We start from the raw sequence: 19,462 nt of genomic DNA, 5'->3' as shown, positions 1-19,462 counted from the left end.
CATCGTAAGACAAAACTTTGACTCGAAGGACCTGGAGCTTGGGCTGGCCACTTGCTGGGAGTAAGGATTGGGTTATCCCTGTGCGTTCCTCGGCGGATGGTAAGTTCCTGCTCCTGGCCTTCTCATTAGTCGCACCCACAGTTCATTCACGTTTACACATACACTGCAGGGCAAGTTTAACGTTACAATCCAGGTCCTAGCTAGCAGGTAGTTACTTTAGTATCCCTAGACAACGTAGCAGGTAAGTGAGCTAGCTTTGTAACCCTTTTGTTTGTTTTTTTTTGGTTTGTCAGAGATAGCGTCTTGGCAGGTTTTGTGTCTTTGTCGGGGTGGACTTGTACTGTACTGCCAATTTCAGCAGGATGGAGTTATTTCCAGTGTAATTGGGTGTGTATTGACCTTAACCAGGTTGGACTGCTCCACAGTAAGATAGGGTGTGTTGCTTGAAGTACAAGATGAATACACGAACGCTGAATGACTCTATTGTCCTACTGTTTAAAACAAGCACTGACTAATAACGAAAAACATGTTCTGTACCGTAGGTTTTAATGAAAATGCTGCACAATAAAATCCAACTGGATCTGGATATATGGAGTGTATCACAAGAAGACTGTTCATGCTTCAGCATGAATGTGTTCATGTTCATTCATGCAAGTGTGTACATTAGTATATCTACATGAGCCTTATGTGCGTCTGTGTGTGTATGTGTGTGTGTGTGTGTGTGCGTGCGTGTGTGTGTGTACAAGCATGGCTGCAACTCTTCATGAATTTTACCTTTTATGACTAGTGATACATCCCATATGTGCAAGTCTGTTGGTTCATGTGCTACCATTAAATGGATTATGTGCAGTATATCTGCACAAATCTATGAGTGTGTGTGTGTGTGTGTGTGTGTGTGTGTGTGTGTGTGTGTGTGTGTGTGTGTGTGTGTTTTCCTCTCAGGTGCAGGAGCTGACAGACCATGCATGGCTTCGGCAGCTCGAGGGTATGCTGGCACCCAGGCCTCCCTGGGTAATCTTTAACTGTACCCAGCTGCATTTGCATGGCGTGCACAACACACCTATGGCAGCACCGGCACCTGAAGGCCCTGTGGAGTGCTGTGGCGGGGCCAATGGCCCCTGGGCACAATCAGGTGTTATCAAGACATTGCAATCAATCTTTGTCCACATCCTGTCCCTTCCCCCGCCTCTCCCATGTGAACTCCCCCCCACTACAGCCACTGGTAGCTAACTAATGGTGTCGTCATTGAATCATTATGACAGGGCACCAGAGAGCTAGAGGGGTCTTCCACTGTATTCTAGACTATGTCCATGACCGTGCCATGCTATGACACATACCTACCACACGCATACAAATAGTTTGATTATTACTGTTTGCACTCTGACCCTGTGACAACAAACTGAAGGCACCCCACCCCACACACACACATGCATGCATCTGCACACACTCCCACACACACACACACACACACACAGTGGTGTCTATAAATACTTTTCATATTTGTTACTGTGTGTCTCATCTACTCTTTTACTCTTTTGTTGTTTTGCATTCACGCTGATTGAGAGATCTGCACAAGAATCCCAATACCCCTTGTGCATCTGCACTTGAGCAAATGGCAAATAAAGTACTGACAGTATTGTTTCCCAGAAACAAGTGATGGGATTATCTGCCTGAGCGTTCTCGCACTTCAGCTGTCACATAAAAAAGGCCCGGTGTGAGCATGACAGCGCTGTGTGTACAGCACCGTCGAGGAGAGCTCGTGGAACATGGAAAGGTGCATTAGGTAAGGCCGCGGCTGACATTTCCAATTTTCCTCCCTGAGCCTTCACCTCCACAAGTTTGCATACATATCAGTGTTTGGTGCAATATTACGGGACCAGCCGAGTAGGCTTCCTTGTCATCTGATCTCTTTCATGGATCAAACATGATATCACGTAGCGCCATGCCAAATCCGGGCTTCTGTCGCACTGTTTTTTTTTCTCTTTTTAAATATTGCTGCACGACATACATGTATTGATGCTATCATGAATGAAATTCTAAATTTAGTCCCATCATAACCATCCTCAAACTCTGCATGCAAGCGGAAGCTACATTTTCTGCTATATCAAATGGGCTAAACCTCCAATCGGTCTTCCAGTGTTGTTAGTGACCAGGAGGTAGACTTACATGGGCCATCTGCTGTCAGTTACTCTAATGAATCTCTTGTGACTGCACTCTTTAAGCCATGATGGCATGCTTGCATGGCTGTTTCATCCGGTGTTTACAGAGGTGCCTGCTTTTTATTTATCTGCCTTTCATGCCAGTGACTGATACGACACTTACTGCCCCAGGCCACGAAGAGGCAGAGGGCAGGACAAGAGAAAGAGAGGGAGCAAGAAAGGACAAGAGATAGAGAGAAAGTAGAGGGAGACGAAAACCGACAGCAAGTCAGGGAACGGGTAAGATGGAGATAGATGGAGGCAGAGGGAGGGAGAGAGAGAGGGGAGAGAGAGAGAGAGAGAGAGAGGTAAAGCAAAAAACACTGACACCTTTTTGGCCTGTTAATCTGATGTGTGAGTGATGGCTGCGAGTTTGAAAGGCACTTTGTCCAATTAGAAGTGTGCAGCAAATTTCCACCTGTCCCTGACAGAGATGAAGTGGCTCTTTCAGAAGACACAGTGGCATCCAGCCAGCCAGGTAAAAGAGCCCAAACAGCCCCTCCACACTGGCCTGCAATTAATGGGCCTTCCAAGCAAAGCCAGCACTAAATGCACATTGACACATAATGAATATTCTCTCTTTCCAACTCTATTGCTCCAGCTACAGTACCTCTCTCCCTCTCTCTTTCACTGTCTCCCTTTCTCTCTCTTTCTTTGTCCATTAAGAGTAGACGTTGTCATTTCTTCCTTATGTATACGTATTTTCCTTAAACTTGCTTCGAAAAAGACCAACCAGCAGCTTAGGGATTCCTCAAAAGACGTGAGCACAGTAAGCTCTCTCGTCTGAGTGGCAGAGCTGGCTGAAAAAAAAAAAAGAAATCTGAAGCATAAGTCTTTGCATGTTCCCGACAATGAGAATACACATGACAGATGTGCGCAATAAATGCCCAAGCACATCATAATTTTCGAGTTCCCCGTCTCAAAAGGAATGTTTGCCATGTGGACTGAGAGCATAATTTTAACCATATGATACAGACGGGGCCAGTTGTTCACAGTGTTCCACTCCAGTAGCAGGCTGAGCTGGACCTAGGGAGCCCCACACAATGAACTCCTACGCTACGCTACCCATGCTGGGAGCTTATTTACAATCAAGGCCTGGATATATTATACACTGAGACCTTGACTTATTTCATGAACAAGAGGGGGGGGGGGGTTATTTCCTATTTATTTCCATTGTGTTATTTCATTCTTGCTGTGTCAATGTTTTTGAATAGCAAGATAATACGCTAACAAACAGAAAGAAATACATTTAAGATTCAGCTGATTCCAACAATATATAATTTTCCAGTTCAGATTTGTCATAGTTTTGAGCCAGATGGCGAGGATGTCAGCTGAGTCCAGTAAGCTCACCAAATGAAGTGCTTGGCTGAGCCACATTAACACAGTGATGTCAAATAAGGATTGCATAACGCAGTAACGCAGTTCCAAGGGGGCCCCTGAGCTCACACGTGCCTCCAGTGGAGCACTGCCCCAGAGAAAAGACATAAATGAAATACCAAAGACACGGACTGATTCATAGTGATGATGAATCTATTCATAATTCATCTCAAATCTGACCAAATCATTGCAATAATCAGTAATCGTGTCCAAATACATAAAAGATGACACTTAAGTCAATGCAATCTAACAGCCCCATAGATATTTTTGCAATTACATTTTTTCTCAATGACACCCAAAGAAAGTTAAAGTAGTGCTCAGTATACCATATAATGTACTGTATAGGCTGTGTCAAATGTAGAAATGTCTGGTGAAATTTACAAGCAAAATTCCCCACAAAATGTATGTGTTTCTTTTCAGAACTATATTCCATTGCAAGTGTTGCATGTCCATAGAATGTTTAATAATGTAATATTTTAGTTTAGTTTAATAGTTAAGATCCTGAATTAGTTTTAATATTTACTAAAACCTTAATGAAGGCCAGTGGTTGAGAAACAGCAGAGGAAAATGACCTTGCCATTCTGCATTTGTGAACATTACGCATGCCTCCATCTTCTTACAGTATAGCTGTGGGTCTATTTCTGTCTGTCACGTAAAAATTGCTTTTTAATAACCTGACATGGGGTTAATTATTGTCCCCACCAGTACGACATTAGGAAAATAAAGTAGCAAATATTGATAGATCAGTGAGATAAACTTGGGCTGGGAGTTGTGGACATGATTGGTGAGGAAAACATGTTGGATATATCCCCACTCTCAATCAGTGACAGACTTGTGGACAGCCAATCTAGTTCAAGCACATTCACTCTTGATGCTACCCAGGCAATACGGTGATTAATCCCCACAACCATTCTCTCACAGGCATGAATGACAAACCGCTGTTTGTAAAGAAATCATAAAAAAAAGTATCAGCTTGCTGTTTACAATAGCTCAATAATGAAGGCTGATGTTAAACAACAGAGAGCACCAGCGATGCAGTATGTCAAGCAATGCAAGCACTCAGGCCCACTCAGTCCTATTGTCAGTAACTTAGCTAATCTAAACACAGCTAATGAGTTGCAAGCTGATTTGTGCTATTAGTACTTGGCGGCAATGCAATGGAGTACAACACTGTGTAGTTTCATAATGCTCTTTATTCAAATAAACACTGTCATAACAAAGAATGTATTGTAATCAGACTGTGCTCTATAAGAAAGTTGCTGAAGAGTAAGCCATAAAGCTACCATAAAGGGTCTATCAGCTCTCAGTAATAGATACAATAAAGGCATAAATGTCTCCGATGTTTTATTTCATCCATGCACCAACGAGGGGGAAACACAGTTTCAATGTCCGCCAACACAAAATCTATCGCCATGTTTTCATGAACTTAATTTGAAGGTCAGACAGGACACCTTGAGCTCGGGGACAATAGCCCCCTTCTCTCCCGTGTTACACGCAAGATATTTAAATAAAAGGGAGCTAATAGATTCACATCCAGCACGATTCAACATGATTAATACTTATGGGCATTGTTTAACAACTCTGGACCATTGGTCTGCAGTAATTGGTGGGAAAAAAAGTCTGGGGGAAGGGGTCTCGATATTAATAATTACTTGCATGGATCATCGCTGAAATAAAAAAAAGAGGGAGAGAGAGAGAGACCGAGCGAGAGATTCTGTTCAAGCCCACACGATTTTAATCAAAGACTGAAAATAGTCGCTGATTGTAATCTTCAGTGAGAAGTCACCGGGGGTGGTTAAAGAATCCACTGAGCCAGGGTCTGAAACTAATTCGATTAAGAGTGTGACCCACCTGAGGGGACAGAATCTCTATCTCCATGTGATATGTTTTTTTTTTTCATTATTTTTATTTATGAGATTAGGCCAGGCCTGTTAAGGGAACACAAATAATCACGCAATACAGGGGTGACACCGCTTCATCAAATGTCTTTATCTCCTCACAGTATCTTCAGAGATCCCCCCCCATCTTTTATTCTGATAGATGAATCTAGATGATTTGAGTGCCTACTTGTCAAAGTCATTCAAAGGCAAGCGGGAAGCCTAGCGACTTGAAGCTCCATGAAGCCATCTTCACAACTGAATTAGCGGTAATAATTTTCATGTTATTTACTGCATCCCATGAAACCTGGAAAATTATGATTGGACATGTTGAGCAGGTGCACTGATACAATCCGCAGTCGGCACTGGAGGGCTTTGTTTGTTCACATCATGGTTTGGAAACCACCAACACAAGCAGCACACAAACAGGGATACTGAGGCGTAGTACAAATGAACATGCCTGTGTGAGCTGGCTTTGCTGTTGATGTTGGTCTTTAAAGCGGAGACGACTAAGAGTTCTTCACTCAGACGCAGACACATACAAGAGGGACAAAACAAAACATGAAACACAACTGGTCCCCAGGGACAAGGAAGATGTCGACTCAAGTTCAGGAAGTGGTCTAGTCCTTTTTTTTCCCCTCTCTCTGTCCCTCTTGTGTTTCCGTACTTACTTTTATGAGCATGGCGAACATGTCTTGTAAAGGAGTGTTTTACAATGAAAGACAGACGTTACATAACATCCATAAAAAAAAAGTGGAGGGTCACTTTTTTTTTTTTAAAGAGGCACGTAGTGACACATTTAGTGTCTACTTCAGCACATACTAGCAAGGCATTAGTGATCTTCATTCATTTTTCGTTACTGTATTCAGACCTCACACACACACACACACACACTCGACTGAAGCTCCAGCGCAGTTTTGAAATGCACCGCAGTGGCTGTGAGAGTATTCTGGCCAGCAGCGAGTGTAGAGAGGAACAAAATTTAAGGGACTTCGGGAGGGGGCGCTGCACAAATACCACACATTTTTAAGGTCTTGCCTCTCGCTGGTTTTAAGATACAACACATGCGCGTGCTTTACTTACGCACAGGCATCTGGGTAGTTCTTCGTAGCACTCCCTACAGCGCCCTGCTTCACGTCCAGTGTTACAACACATGTAAGTGCCCCAGTTATTCTTTTACAGGAACAGAATATGCCTGCATAGGGGAAACGCTCACCTAATGAACAAGTGCTGCTAAGTCGTCAATCAATAAAGCAGGAGGGAGGAGCGTGTGTAATGTCACACAGCTGCATACTGACATCAGACAACAGCAACTTAGCCTAATTTAATGCCGGCATGGTTGACTACATTCACAGTTCTTGCATTTCCCAGTTCAAATGAGTTGTGAGTTCTTTGAGTCTGTGCATTCAGCTGACCCCCCCCCCCCACCCCCCCGACTGAGACCCGACTCAACACCACCAAGAATCCCAGGGTGCCCTTCATGAGAAGCCTGATGCATGCTGGGGAGTAGAAAAGGGCCTGGGCCGTCCATTACGCCACAGGCCTAGTTAGGTCACCGCTTGGGACATTAAATTTAGACGCCTTTAAAGCACTCCAATAATGCATCTGGAGAATTTTCATTCATTACTTTTTAAAAATGCCCATCTCAGATATTAACTTCTGTAAATGGGACGTAGATCTGAGCTACCCCTCCCTACCCCTCTCTATCACTAGAGATTTCTAATCAAGTCTGGTGCCTGTCACCAGCTGAGTCCTGTCTGGCAGCCCTAGTTGAACCACTGGTGAGTTGCACTCCAAAATAAGCCGCCCCGTCTGAATTCAACTCTCAGATTCAGTTAGCGAGAGCAGGGACTTCGGCTGCCTGCAAGCGAACATGGCAACATGAATTAAACATGCCTTTAATCGATGGAGGAAGAGTCAGGACCCAATTTTCACACTAAACTTTTACTTTGACTTATGAGTGGAGAGATGTCATTGGCGTATCACTTTCAAACATTTACAGATGTCAAAGTACAAACTTTACTTTGCCTGCATATTTCTCAGGGTATCAAAACAGCAATCAAGAGCCAAGTGATGAACGCTGTGCACTAAGCATTTTTAAAGTAGGTGAAGGTCTAAAGCTTTCTGCCAGACTACGCATACATGCAGATCTGTGTGTATGTGTGTGTGTGAGAGAGAGAGAGAGAGAGAGAGAGCGAGAGAGGTAGAAAGTAAAGGAGAGTGTGTGTGTAGGGTAGGGGTGTCCTCCTATGGGAAAATAAAGTGGGAAGAGAGGGAGTGACCGAGGTGAAGAATAGAGAATAAAATAGCAATGGTGGGGAAAGTGAGTGCTTCTAAACACATCACAAAATAGCTTCTAGACTTCTGACTGTATCAGGGCGGGATGCAGACTCGACTGGTATCTAGGCACTTGCTGCATAGTGAATAGCTGAGGGGATGTTCCTTAAAAGTTAAAGCTGTGAATATATAAAAAAAGACCCACCACTGATACTGCCGAGTCCACACTGGGAGAACAATATATATTTAAAAACAAAAAATTCTGAGTATATTCATCCTCCAGCTCTTTCTTCTCTAAAGCACCCCTCATGCCGCCGTTGCGCCACAAAGATACTTTAAAATATTTACATTTTCCAGGGGAACAATAGCTATTTCCATATGCTGAAGAGTAGAGCTTTGCTGGGCTCTCCACGAGAGAAAAATCTGGTGGCATTATTATTTAAACAGTTGCAGGGGTCCCAGTGGGGGCCCATGCCATGAAGCAATTTGGAAGAACAGCATTACTGCGGACACCTGCTGACACTGGGACATTGCCATACCAAATCAGGCCCAGATGAGCACTAGAATGGACTGCCGTCTAGGACAAGTTCCACGGGGTTAAGACTAAAATGTGACAACAGCACTGGGATGGAGGTGAGACTTCATCAGTGAAACAGTTTGGCTGTTTGAGCTCAACAGGGAACAATGGTTAGAATCAAAGATTCTAGAACAGAGCTCTGTTCTAGAATCTTTGGTTAGAATGATAATAACTGTGCATTGAAAACACTTTTTTTGTCACATTATAAACTCGGTAACACTTTATTTTAATGTGTCGCTGTTACAGTGTACCTACCTAATTAGGTACAGTGGTACAACCTGTGTAACAACATGTACTATCAGGTACTATCATTTTACTTGCATTATGTATTTGTGGGTACCTACATATAGTTGTTACATTGTAATACTGAGTGCTTTTAAAAAACTTTTACAAAATTTTCATCAGAGGCAAAGAGCTGACCTGAGACCTGCTGGATGGGGTAAATCTGGTCATGATAGATTTGATATACAAATCATTCTTAGCTCCAGTCAAGGCCTCATTGTCTTCAGTGTACATGTAACAGCTGTGCTGCTACAACCTTGTTACTCTTTGATACAGTGGAATAAACCTATTAAGTGTACCAGTTAATTACTTACATGTACATATGACATGTATGTTATGTCTTCGATGTCTTGGAACAGGTCTACTAATTCACATGTACTGTGTGGTGTAACAGCAGACATGTTTCAACACATCAATTACAGGATGCATGACATCATTGACAGGATGTATATAATATGTATGTACTTAACTGGTAATGTAAGTACTTAACTGGTACACTTCATTTTAATGGGTTTATTCCACTGTATCAAAATAGTAATAAATGTGTACCAACACAGTTGATACATGTACTACAGTATGTAGGGTAATGGCAGACATGTTCCAAGACACCAATGACACAACATACATGTAATATGTTATTGTAAGTACTTAACTGATACACTTCATTTTAATGGCTTTGTGCCACTGTATCAAAGAGCAATACGTGTGTACCAACACAGTTGAATATATACACTATGTAGTGAATTAGTAGACCTGTTCCAAGACATCGAAGACACAACACAACATACATGTCATATGTACATGTAAGTAATTAACTGGTACACTTAATAGGTTTATTCCACTGTATCAAAGAGTAACAAGGTTGTAGCAGCACAGGTTGGAGCTAAGCACATGTGCCCGTTTTACCTCTCATCGTATAGACTTCTTTTTAGTCTCATCTATCATGACCAGATTTACCCCATCCAGCAGGTCTCAGGTCAGCTCTTTGCCTCTGATGAAAATTTAGACAAATTGGCAAAGTTTTGTAAAAGCACTCAGTATTACAATGTAACAACTATGTGTAGGTACCCACAAATACATAATGCAAGTACACTGATAGTACCTGATAGTACATGTTGTTACACAGGTTGTACCACTGTACCTACTTAGGTAGGTACACTGTAACAGCGACACATTAAAATAAAGTGTTACCAAGCTGGCTGGAAAACTAAGACCATAATACACCCCCCCACCCCAATCCTGTTATTCAGTTTCAATTTATTTGGATGAAAGAGCATGAAATATGAAAATAAACAACAGCGGTGAGCTTATGCATAATGCAAACGGGTCCACTGACACCTTTCTCAGATGAAACATATGTTGCCATGTTAGGCCGGGCCTGTCTGCAGTACAGCCTCCTGCATGCATGACAAGGCTTGCTGTGCTTTATCTCCAGGCCATACCATATCTGCTCTGCTCGAAAGGCAGTTTCGTAACACGGGACTGGAGGCACTCGAGTGGACTTTGCATTGAAAATGTCATCAGAGATTTGATGTTAGAAATCTCTATTTGACATATTGATTGCTCCCACGGGTTGGTAAGTACCTGAGTCTGAGGAGAGACAACACAGGGGCTGACTCAAATGTGTTAAGATTAAAGAATAGACAAGACCAGAATGAAAGTCGTAGATAAAGCTGTAGGATCCAGCGACCGTGTCAGCTGTTATTTGCATTTCTGAGCTAAGCGCTGTAACAGATACACCTTGACCCAATATGTTAAAGATGAAGCTTTGTGCTTTGGGACACCATGCAGTGCACGCACACACATACACACACACACACACACACACACGCACGCACACACACACGCACGCACGCACGCACGCACGCACGCACGCACACACACACACACACACACACACACACATGCACACACACCCGCACACACACATACAAACACACACTCTCTCTCACACACACACACAAATCTCGAGACGACAGGAAAGGAGGGAAGCCATTATTATGTCACAAGATGTCTGCCAAAAAAAGTAACACATACAGACACATCCACACACGCACACACACACACTAATACACAAACATTTTGCTCTCTAACCCTCTCCCCCCCGGTTTGCCTGTGGTTGCCTCTTTTCCTCTCTCTTTCTCTCTCTCTCTCTCTCTCTCTCTCTCTCTCTCTCTTTCTCTGTTTAGCTCTGCCGGGTTCACGGGTGGGAAAGTAATCCCTGGTATTTGAGAATGTCACAGGCCTCTCTTAGCGTCCTGTCAGATGGACTAGCGTGAGCGGCAGGCCAGCTCCAGGCTTTTCGGGGGCTTTCTGCTGAAACCTTGTTTAGAGGTCTCTGCTCCCACGCGCCACATTCGTCTTCTGTCAGAGCGAGAGTAAACACAGCACAGCTCCAGTCTACAGCCCTCCACACTCTGGCCCTGGCAGCCAGCGTCCATTCTAGGAGTCCAGGAACTTGAGGCAAATTCGTGCTACATTAGAACACAATCAGACATATATAGATTTGGTCCCTTGGATGTCTTTTGTTTTGTTTGGTGTTGTCCATGTTTGTTTGTGTGCTGACCAAACTTGGCACAAAAGGCACGGACTCAGATGGAAAAGAAAGTTGTGCTTGGTAAATAGGTGGAGTCTTTTGGAAAGGACTCAGAAAGGACTTGCAGTGCTTCTGGAGTTGCTTTTCTTTTTTCTATTTGAGTGCACACAATTGCAGGTGTCAGTGATGGCCCTTCGTTTCATTAACGACCTTGCGATCACTCAGCACTCGGCAGAGTGCACATCCAGCACCTCAACTCCCTCTTTCCCCTTCAGTGTCCCTTCCACCACAAGACAGTCAATCAGCACAACGCCAGGTGACACTCCCTGCAACTGACGCACTGACAAAAGAGCAAAATATTGTCATCTGCCATGCCAACACATATGTAATTACAGACTAGCCGTCCACAGATGGCTGGCCAGAAGTCTTAGCACTCTACCTCTGTCTCTCGCTCTAGCTCTAGCTCTCTCCTACTGCAGGAAAATTAAATTAAGCCGGAGTCGCAGTGCAATCTGAGTGAACACAAGTCAGAACAAGCACGTCTGAAGCCTCAGAGACGAACGCGAATCAGACAGGCAATCATTACAACAAGTCCATGACACACCAATCTGAGCTCCAGTGAATAATATAAAGCCTCTGTAAGTGCAATTATGGGAGCAGAGAAACACACGCGCCACAAACACACACACACACACACACACTCTCTCTCTCTCTCTCTTTCTCTCTCTCTCTCTCAGAGAGGTAACTGAGGCTGGTGCTAGTTAAAAGCTAAAAATGAACTGGTTTGGAAGAAACGGGAGGGGGGGCAATGCAAGTGAGAAAAATGACATCTCATTACATTTCAGCTCAATGGCAATAAAATCCCTTGTCTGAGGCTAAGACCCCCTCAAAACTGCCCCGGCCCCATCTCCCATTGTTATAAACAAAACCATTTCTATTGATTGCCTTTTCAGCTTCCCCGTCACATCCAGTAGGTTGAAAAATAACACTTTTCTTCCCCCCGACTAATGATCACCTCAGAACTTTGAGGCTTGTTTTCAGAGGCACTGTTGTCTTCAAGAAGGCTCGGCTACAGTAAGCCTTTAAAGCTTCAACGGTATTAGTGTTCAGGGTTGAAACTGTGAATGCTCTTGATACAACAGAATTGAGAGAGAAAAATAAAGTAAAAGAGAATGGTAAGGCAGAGTGAGGGACAGAGAGACAGAGAGAGGGAGAGAGAGAGAAAGAGAATGAGAGAGAGAGAGAGAGAGAGAGAGAGAGAGAGAGAGAGAAAAGGGTTCAACTTGGCCCTCCAACAGAAATTGGAATTTTGTTTTTCTGCAAAAGTCTGTTTGAGCTGTGGGTTTTTGTGGACAAGTTGAAAAGCAATGTCTGAGACTGAACACTGTAATTCTGCAAACGATCCACATGTTTGGAACACAACTCTTAGCCGCAATGCTTCATTGTTTCCTTTTTGGTGTGATCTTATTTTCAATTGAGCCATCAACCTAAGGCATTTTTTCTTCTATTCTGAAAATAAGCTTGCACAACATTTTTAAATGATTCTATTCTATGGTCCTACACATATTTCAAACCCACAGCAATTGCCTACAAAATTTCCTTTGAGACAAATATCACAAACACATTGTAAAAATAAAATCTCCAAAACAACTGTTAGACAAAACAACTGCAGATTACAATTTGGGAGTGTTACACAAACTGCAACGTATTATGGTACACGTGGAAACCTTTCCGGACATAAATGGGAAAAGTGGCTCTGACATCAAAACACACAGGGCTAATAATATATTTCATGACAGGCTTAAGCCGAGGGTATGCTATATGGCAACACACTTGTGGTTTACAAATGCATCTTGTTTCCTTTTGCTAAATTTTAGACCCTGTCTGGTGTCATTTCACAGATCATCACTAGAACGCAAGAGAGACATAATCATGTCTGTAATGACGGAACGTTGAGCGATGATGCTCTATTTGAATTCTCAAAACAGTGACAAGAATTACGGCCAATTCAGTCCAACCTGTTGCTGATTGTTTTTCTTAAATAATGTTAAACTTGCAACAGAACACACTGAGCTAAAAAAAATAACAGCATTAACAAAAAAGTTTCAAAATATAGCAACAATTCTGAAAATAAAATTAACCTCATTAACCTGAAAGGGGAGACCTGACAAATACTTTAAACTTGAATGATTGAGCTTCGAAGAACGTCATATTAAACCAAGCCCACATTTTGGAACCACAACCACATATTAGTGAAGCTTAAACTGGAACTGATTATCTAAAAAACAAGCTGATATGGAACACAATACCAGGTTTACAAGACAGACTTTGCATTTGACTCTTACCATCTGGTTTCTGATTTTGATTCTACGGCACCAGCTAAATCAACCTCTGTGAAGTTCTGTTATTTAATTTAGATGTATCTCAGCCTTCACACTGCCTCAGACTTAAGCGCCTTTTTGGTGTCTCAGCAGGAAGTGTTTTTACATGCAATTATTTTCAAAATAAATATGTCACGAATACTCGATTCATATTTTCTATTCTTTACAGTGAATATTTTGTCGTTACAGTTCCTTGGGTAATGCTGCACTGTTGTGGGCCTACAGAATTCTGTGTAATGGTTTTAAAAATCTTTTTTTTCAACTTCAATATCTTGTTATTGTTGCTGCTAAGGAATATTCGGCCTAGGTCTAGCCTACTTATAAATGGTTTAATCATTTTCTTATTATCTAAAACCTTACTTGATATAACTTACAGTAAGTAGCCTAGGCCTAGGCTGCTGAACTGGGCTCACTAAGACACTACGGAACTCAACAAAAGTATAAAATACTTTCCAAATGAGATTTCCCAGTCACTCAAAAATGAGTGGTTGCTCAGGCTCCACTGGATTGAATTTGAAATCCTCCTGAGCAGGGTTGTCCCACTGAACATTCTGTCTCTTTATCACCCATTCAGAGAGTTACATAACAGAACTAAGGCGTTCTTTTCCCCTGCCTTTCCTTTCCAGATGCACTTTAATCCTATGCAGAAATGGGTGGGGGTAAATATGGGTCAGCAGGTTAGAAGTGTCTAAAAGCCAGACTTAACAAAAAAAAAGTGTCTGAGATCGACTCAGTAAAATCCACCAAGACAAAATGCCTTCGTAGGCTACCTACTTGTCTGTCATTACATAACTAAGCAACGGATGGAAACTACCAAGTTACAAAGTGAAACAAGGTGATACAACTGAGCGTGGCTTCAGACAAACATATTACGTTGTTGATTATCAATACAGTGATGGTAAGGCCCATCTGCACAACAGTTTCTAAAACTATAAAACAGACAAGGAAGAGATAGCCTATCTAATGATTTTCCCTCTTCCCTCGCTCGCGCTTCTCTGTTTATGGCTAAACTTGTTACATAACCAGCTTACATTCCACATTCACCATCTCACCCTCTAAATATAACCTTCCGCCGAGGAAATGTGCGACAAATAGACGGCCGAACAATTCGCACAATAAAAAAAGACTGATCCCGCTATGTGTTAGGCTACACTTGTGTGATCATATTTGCCGATACTCTTGTCTTGAGCAGGATACATTTTACTGTGAACTTGAAGGAGCTAAGTTGAATGGAGGCAGTCTAGGGGGTGTGGCTAAATACTGTCTGTACTGTAAAACAGACGGCACCTAATCACGCATTTTATTCACTAACACTGGTCATTACGATTAATTCAGTAAAGTGGATATTATTATCGTGACAGATGACCAAGTACAATCTGACATGTCCATGACAAACCAGCTGTCAGCTCTTCCCGTCAGCAATAGGTTCTAACGTGTGTGAAGACGAGCCGACTGTCCAAGCCCATGCTGGGGAGGCAGATAATAATCCCTAACGTTTATAAAATATTTCGAAACAAAACCCTACGTCCTGTTAATTTAACTGACATGTTTTTAAAGTCTTAGCATATATACAGTGGAATAATGTATAGCTGAAAGGACGACACTCTCAAGTGACCGAAAGCAGTTCGTATACACTTTCCCCAACTTCCATTCAAGAACCTTCAGAAATGGTTCAACCACTCGCCATGCGATAACATTGCAAGCTTGATATTGTTTGCATATAATTCGTTGACAAATATTTAACACTATGTATGATTTGACTGGCTAAAATTGCCCCTAGTTTCAAATAATTGTAATTTTCGGTCATCGTTGCCAGATTTAGCCTATCACACAATGGTGGGATCTGTCAATTCTGCATTGGGAGGTAGCCTAAGGCAACTCTGGGTTTAATTTCGAAGAAACTGATTGAAAATATTATTAAAATAAGACTTGTGAATAAATATTACAGCATTATTATAAAGCCAGATACTGAAAGGATATTGATTGGCGGGTCAAGTTATCCATGCACGGGATTTCACTTTGAAGTTTGATGCATCAATTCCATGCTTCAATCAATATTTCTAGTTTTAACGAGAGGGCTGTCTCCTACCTCTGTTGGTGCTGGAACAGCTCTGTCTCCGAACCGGGGCTTGATGGTCAGCTTTCCGGAGAGTCTCCAGGTTTACCGGGGTTTCCCTGACCGGGGTAGCCGGCTCCGAGGCGCTGTTGCCCGGGTCGCTCGCTGGATCTGGAGGGGACTCCATGTTGTGTCTCTGATGTGTTATGGAGCTATTGCTACAATTTCACAACGGGTCCTTATCAAATTCTGAGCTAGAAGACTTCGTCTACCTATGTATTTTAGAGAAGAAGTAAGAAATGTGCAAAGGCGAGTGTTGCTGAAGGTGGGTGTGTGGGTCTGATTGTCCACTAGCAGCGCTAAAGAGAGCTTCAGTCACACACCGAGAAGGGAGAGGTTGTCAATAGCCGATGAATAGATGGAGAGCACTCACACATCGCTAGGGAGAGCAATATGCCAAACCACTCGCCTTCTGATGTCTGTTTTATATGTTATAACGGGACTAGCATATATGTTCAAAATTGTGTCGTTGAAAAACAAGAAGGCTATTGAATTAATTTATTTGAATAATAATATATTCATAATGTTAATTTAATAAAGGTATAGGCTACTTAATATATTGGATATATGTTAAGATATAGATCTTGGCCTATGTTGAAAAGTGAAGAGACTTTGTCCTTGGCTCACAAAATAGACCACACTCTCCAGGACAAGGCTATTGCATTCCATCCTCCATTTACCATAGCCTACTGCAATTATATAATATGCTGAGCAACTTCAACAGCACTATGTCTCAGTCTCAGCCCCAGCGATTTTCTACAACACAATAGGGCTTTTATGGGGTTAATCCAGTTAATCAAACAGTTAATACAATAATTCATATAGCCTACCGCTTGGTCATAGAAGATGGTGATTATGATGATGATGATGGTAGTGGTGGTACAGGACTACCTGCTGTGTGGGCCTAAATAAATCAGCCTAAACCTTTTAATTGTCATGTAGAGGCTAAACAGCGTATAGGCTATATATGAGCTGTTGGGCTTTATATGTGTGGACAGGTCAGTGTAAATAGCCTATAGGTTTTCTGCATCTGTCAACTCAATTGTAGTAAAGTGCGCTTTACTCCCTTGTAGATTAAGATGGTCTGAATAGTGACTGACTTCAGCAGCTGACCAAAGCCCTTGAGGTCTCTCTGTATCACATAAAGTAACTTTTTAAAGTGTAATATCAATTCGAATTATTATGAAAACGTCGGGGCAGTCTTCTCGGATACGTGTGTCACTTCCGTGTTGGAGAGACGCCCATACTGTGCTATGCAATGGGTTTGCGTCTCACTCCTGAAACTCTAAACAACGTCTCCAGACACCATGCCTTCTGCATGTGATCAAATCTCCGCCCCTTTAAAGCTGTTCACGTGGACTTTGGCATGGTCCTGCAGAGATATCACAGAGACACGTAAGTTTGAAACTAGTGTAGGCCTACCAGTTATTTTTCAGAAAAAAAGACAATATTCAGAGGTGTTAAAATGGAATTCTTATATTATTTATAAATGTAGTGTGGACAGGTGAGGAATGGATGTGTATCCTTTACAGGGTGAGATGGTAAAACATGGACTGTTTTAAAGTAAATTTGGTGGTTTGTTTGTTTTTATAAATTGGCCTAAATCCAGATTTAAATCTGACATCTGCAATCTCAGAAAATCTGACTTCCCAAAAAAGTGAATTCATGAGATCAGCTCAGGAAACAGATAGGTCTATAGATTCCCACAGTAACATGTTTGCATTTTTGTGTTGTCTTTACTGGGAACAAATGAAAAAGTTATTATAACTGCTTATGGTTTATGTTTCTATTTGTATTCTTAACTAAGCGATAAATAACCTTTCCAGATTGTAGGGATGCACCGATACCAAGGCCAACTACCAAGGCCAACATCGGCCTTGACCATGGGCGGATTATGAACTTTTGGGCCCCTGGGCCCAGATGTATTAAGGGCCCCCCACTTATTGTTGTATATGTGGGAGGGGGGGTTTGGGGGTCCTCCCCCAGAAATTTTTTAATTTGTTTGATGTGATTTCCTGTATTCTGGTGCATTTTGGGGATGGCCAATACTAAATTCAATCAGATTCATAGCCTACATCCTGATTTGTTGATATTGAGGCAATGATTCCCTGCAAAGGCTTGGGCTTTAGGGCCCCCTGACCCCTTGGGCCTCTGGGCCTGGGCCCGGTAGGCCCGTGCAGTAATCCATCCCTGGCCTTGACTGATATCGGGAATAAATTGCAATTTACGATGGCAGTGGTTTATGTTGATATATGTCATGTTGCATCAGTTACAGTAATACGGTAGGCAAAGTGTTGAAAATGGTTCAGTTATATTTTTAAGAAATTAATATTTTTGTTGCCATTCTATTAAAGGGTATAATTAACAACAAAAACTAAGTAAACAAAGAAAAAGAATATCGATATTGGCATCGGTTATAAGGCAAATTGATCATTTATTCATCAGTATCAATAATGGCCCAGAATCTCGCAATTGGTGCATCCTTTCATATTTGTAATGGGAGTGAAGTTTGCCTCTTGCTGGTTGTTGCGATGAGGCTGCAGGTGATTGGAGAGCATGACTGTGAGTTCAAGGTGGGTAACTCGGGGCACAAGATTTTCGCACGAGTTTTCAAGTATAAAATCCTGTTTGAGGTCGGGATTCCGGAATGTCCAACTTCATGAACACAGCATCACTTCTAGCCACATTTTCACAAACAAGCCAATTAGGTGTCACATTACTAGTGGCCAGAAAAGCTAGAGGATAAGCCAATCCACATGGACTGCATCATTCGTGGCCTTCTGTGGCACCTATACTTGGCTTGTTTGTGAAAATGTGGCAGGAAGCGGACACGTCAGACACCATTTTTAAAGATGGTGGCAGCCAATTAAATATATTTTTGACTGAAGTAGAGTAGCATGCGCCACTAACATGAACCTGGGCGGTAAATCTTCCCTCTCTCCAGTTCTATATTATACCTCCATGGGCCAACAACAGGCTACACAACTTTGTGTAATGTCGTTGCATCAGGGAAGTCCAGATCTCAAAATATGTATCAACACTGTCTTTTCATCCAGAGTCAAATGCAGAGGTAATAAATCAACATATTACAACATATCCATTACTGGGACTGAAATCTGAAATATCTAGACAAGCCTCTCAGTCTTAAATCAACCAATTTGGCATGCAGTAAGATGTTTTATGGCCCACAACCAAATGCAAGCCATGATGAAACTTCAAACCACAGAAGGCATCAAGGGTTATTTTTTTCATGTCATATTATGCAGCAACCTTTTTTTTCAAAATAAAGAATCAAGTTTGACATTCAGAATAGCATTAGATTTACATTGTTTATTCAGGTAGAAAATACTGTATGTACAAACTTTTCCTGTTATGCCACAGTGAGAGTGTTGTGATGTAAATTGGTTTTGCAATGTTATGTACAGTAGACTAATATGTATGATGAAAATCTACAGATTAATTGATTTTGCTTCAGGCTTTTTTTAGGAGATGTAATAGAGTGCTTGTACAGTTACATCACACAACCTTACAGAAAATCCATGGATGTAAGTATTTTACAGGGTGTTCAATTTGCTGCTTGTATTAGTGTAAATTATGCTTTTATGTTCTTAAAAAGGCATACTTAAAGCTCTCGGTTCAAAATATAAAACTGAAGTGATAAGATTAAATTAAGCCACTTATTGCCAACATTTCCATTGACATATGTTTCTTAAAATTTCAGAATCCACTTCTGGCATGTAGCTCCACAATTGATGATAATGTTCGTTTTGGACCTTAGAATTGCATGCTTTTAGCCTGGTCACCTGCTGGGGTATTATCACTTTTCTTCTCAGCTAATGCT

General features: G+C 41.9%; 1 protein-coding gene across 1 annotated transcript in view; it reads right to left on the bottom strand.

Annotated features, from left to right (window-relative positions):
- roraa (RAR-related orphan receptor A, paralog a) overlaps window positions 1–15,891 on the bottom strand; it is a 264,293-nt gene extending 248,402 nt beyond the window's left edge. The window contains exon 1 of the mRNA XM_048256486.1: window positions 15,595–15,891. Coding sequence (XP_048112443.1) covers window positions 15,595–15,748 — 154 coding nt within the window. The 5' untranslated portion in view covers window positions 15,749–15,891. The remainder of the gene's footprint in view (window positions 1–15,594) is intronic.
- Window positions 15,892–19,462: the final 3,571 nt, after the last annotated feature.

This window comes from Alosa alosa, chromosome 11, assembly GCF_017589495.1.
Source record: "Alosa alosa isolate M-15738 ecotype Scorff River chromosome 11, AALO_Geno_1.1, whole genome shotgun sequence".
Classification (NCBI taxonomy): domain Eukaryota; kingdom Metazoa; phylum Chordata; class Actinopteri; order Clupeiformes; family Clupeidae; genus Alosa; species Alosa alosa.
This window is presented reverse-complemented; position numbering and strand designations above follow the sequence as displayed.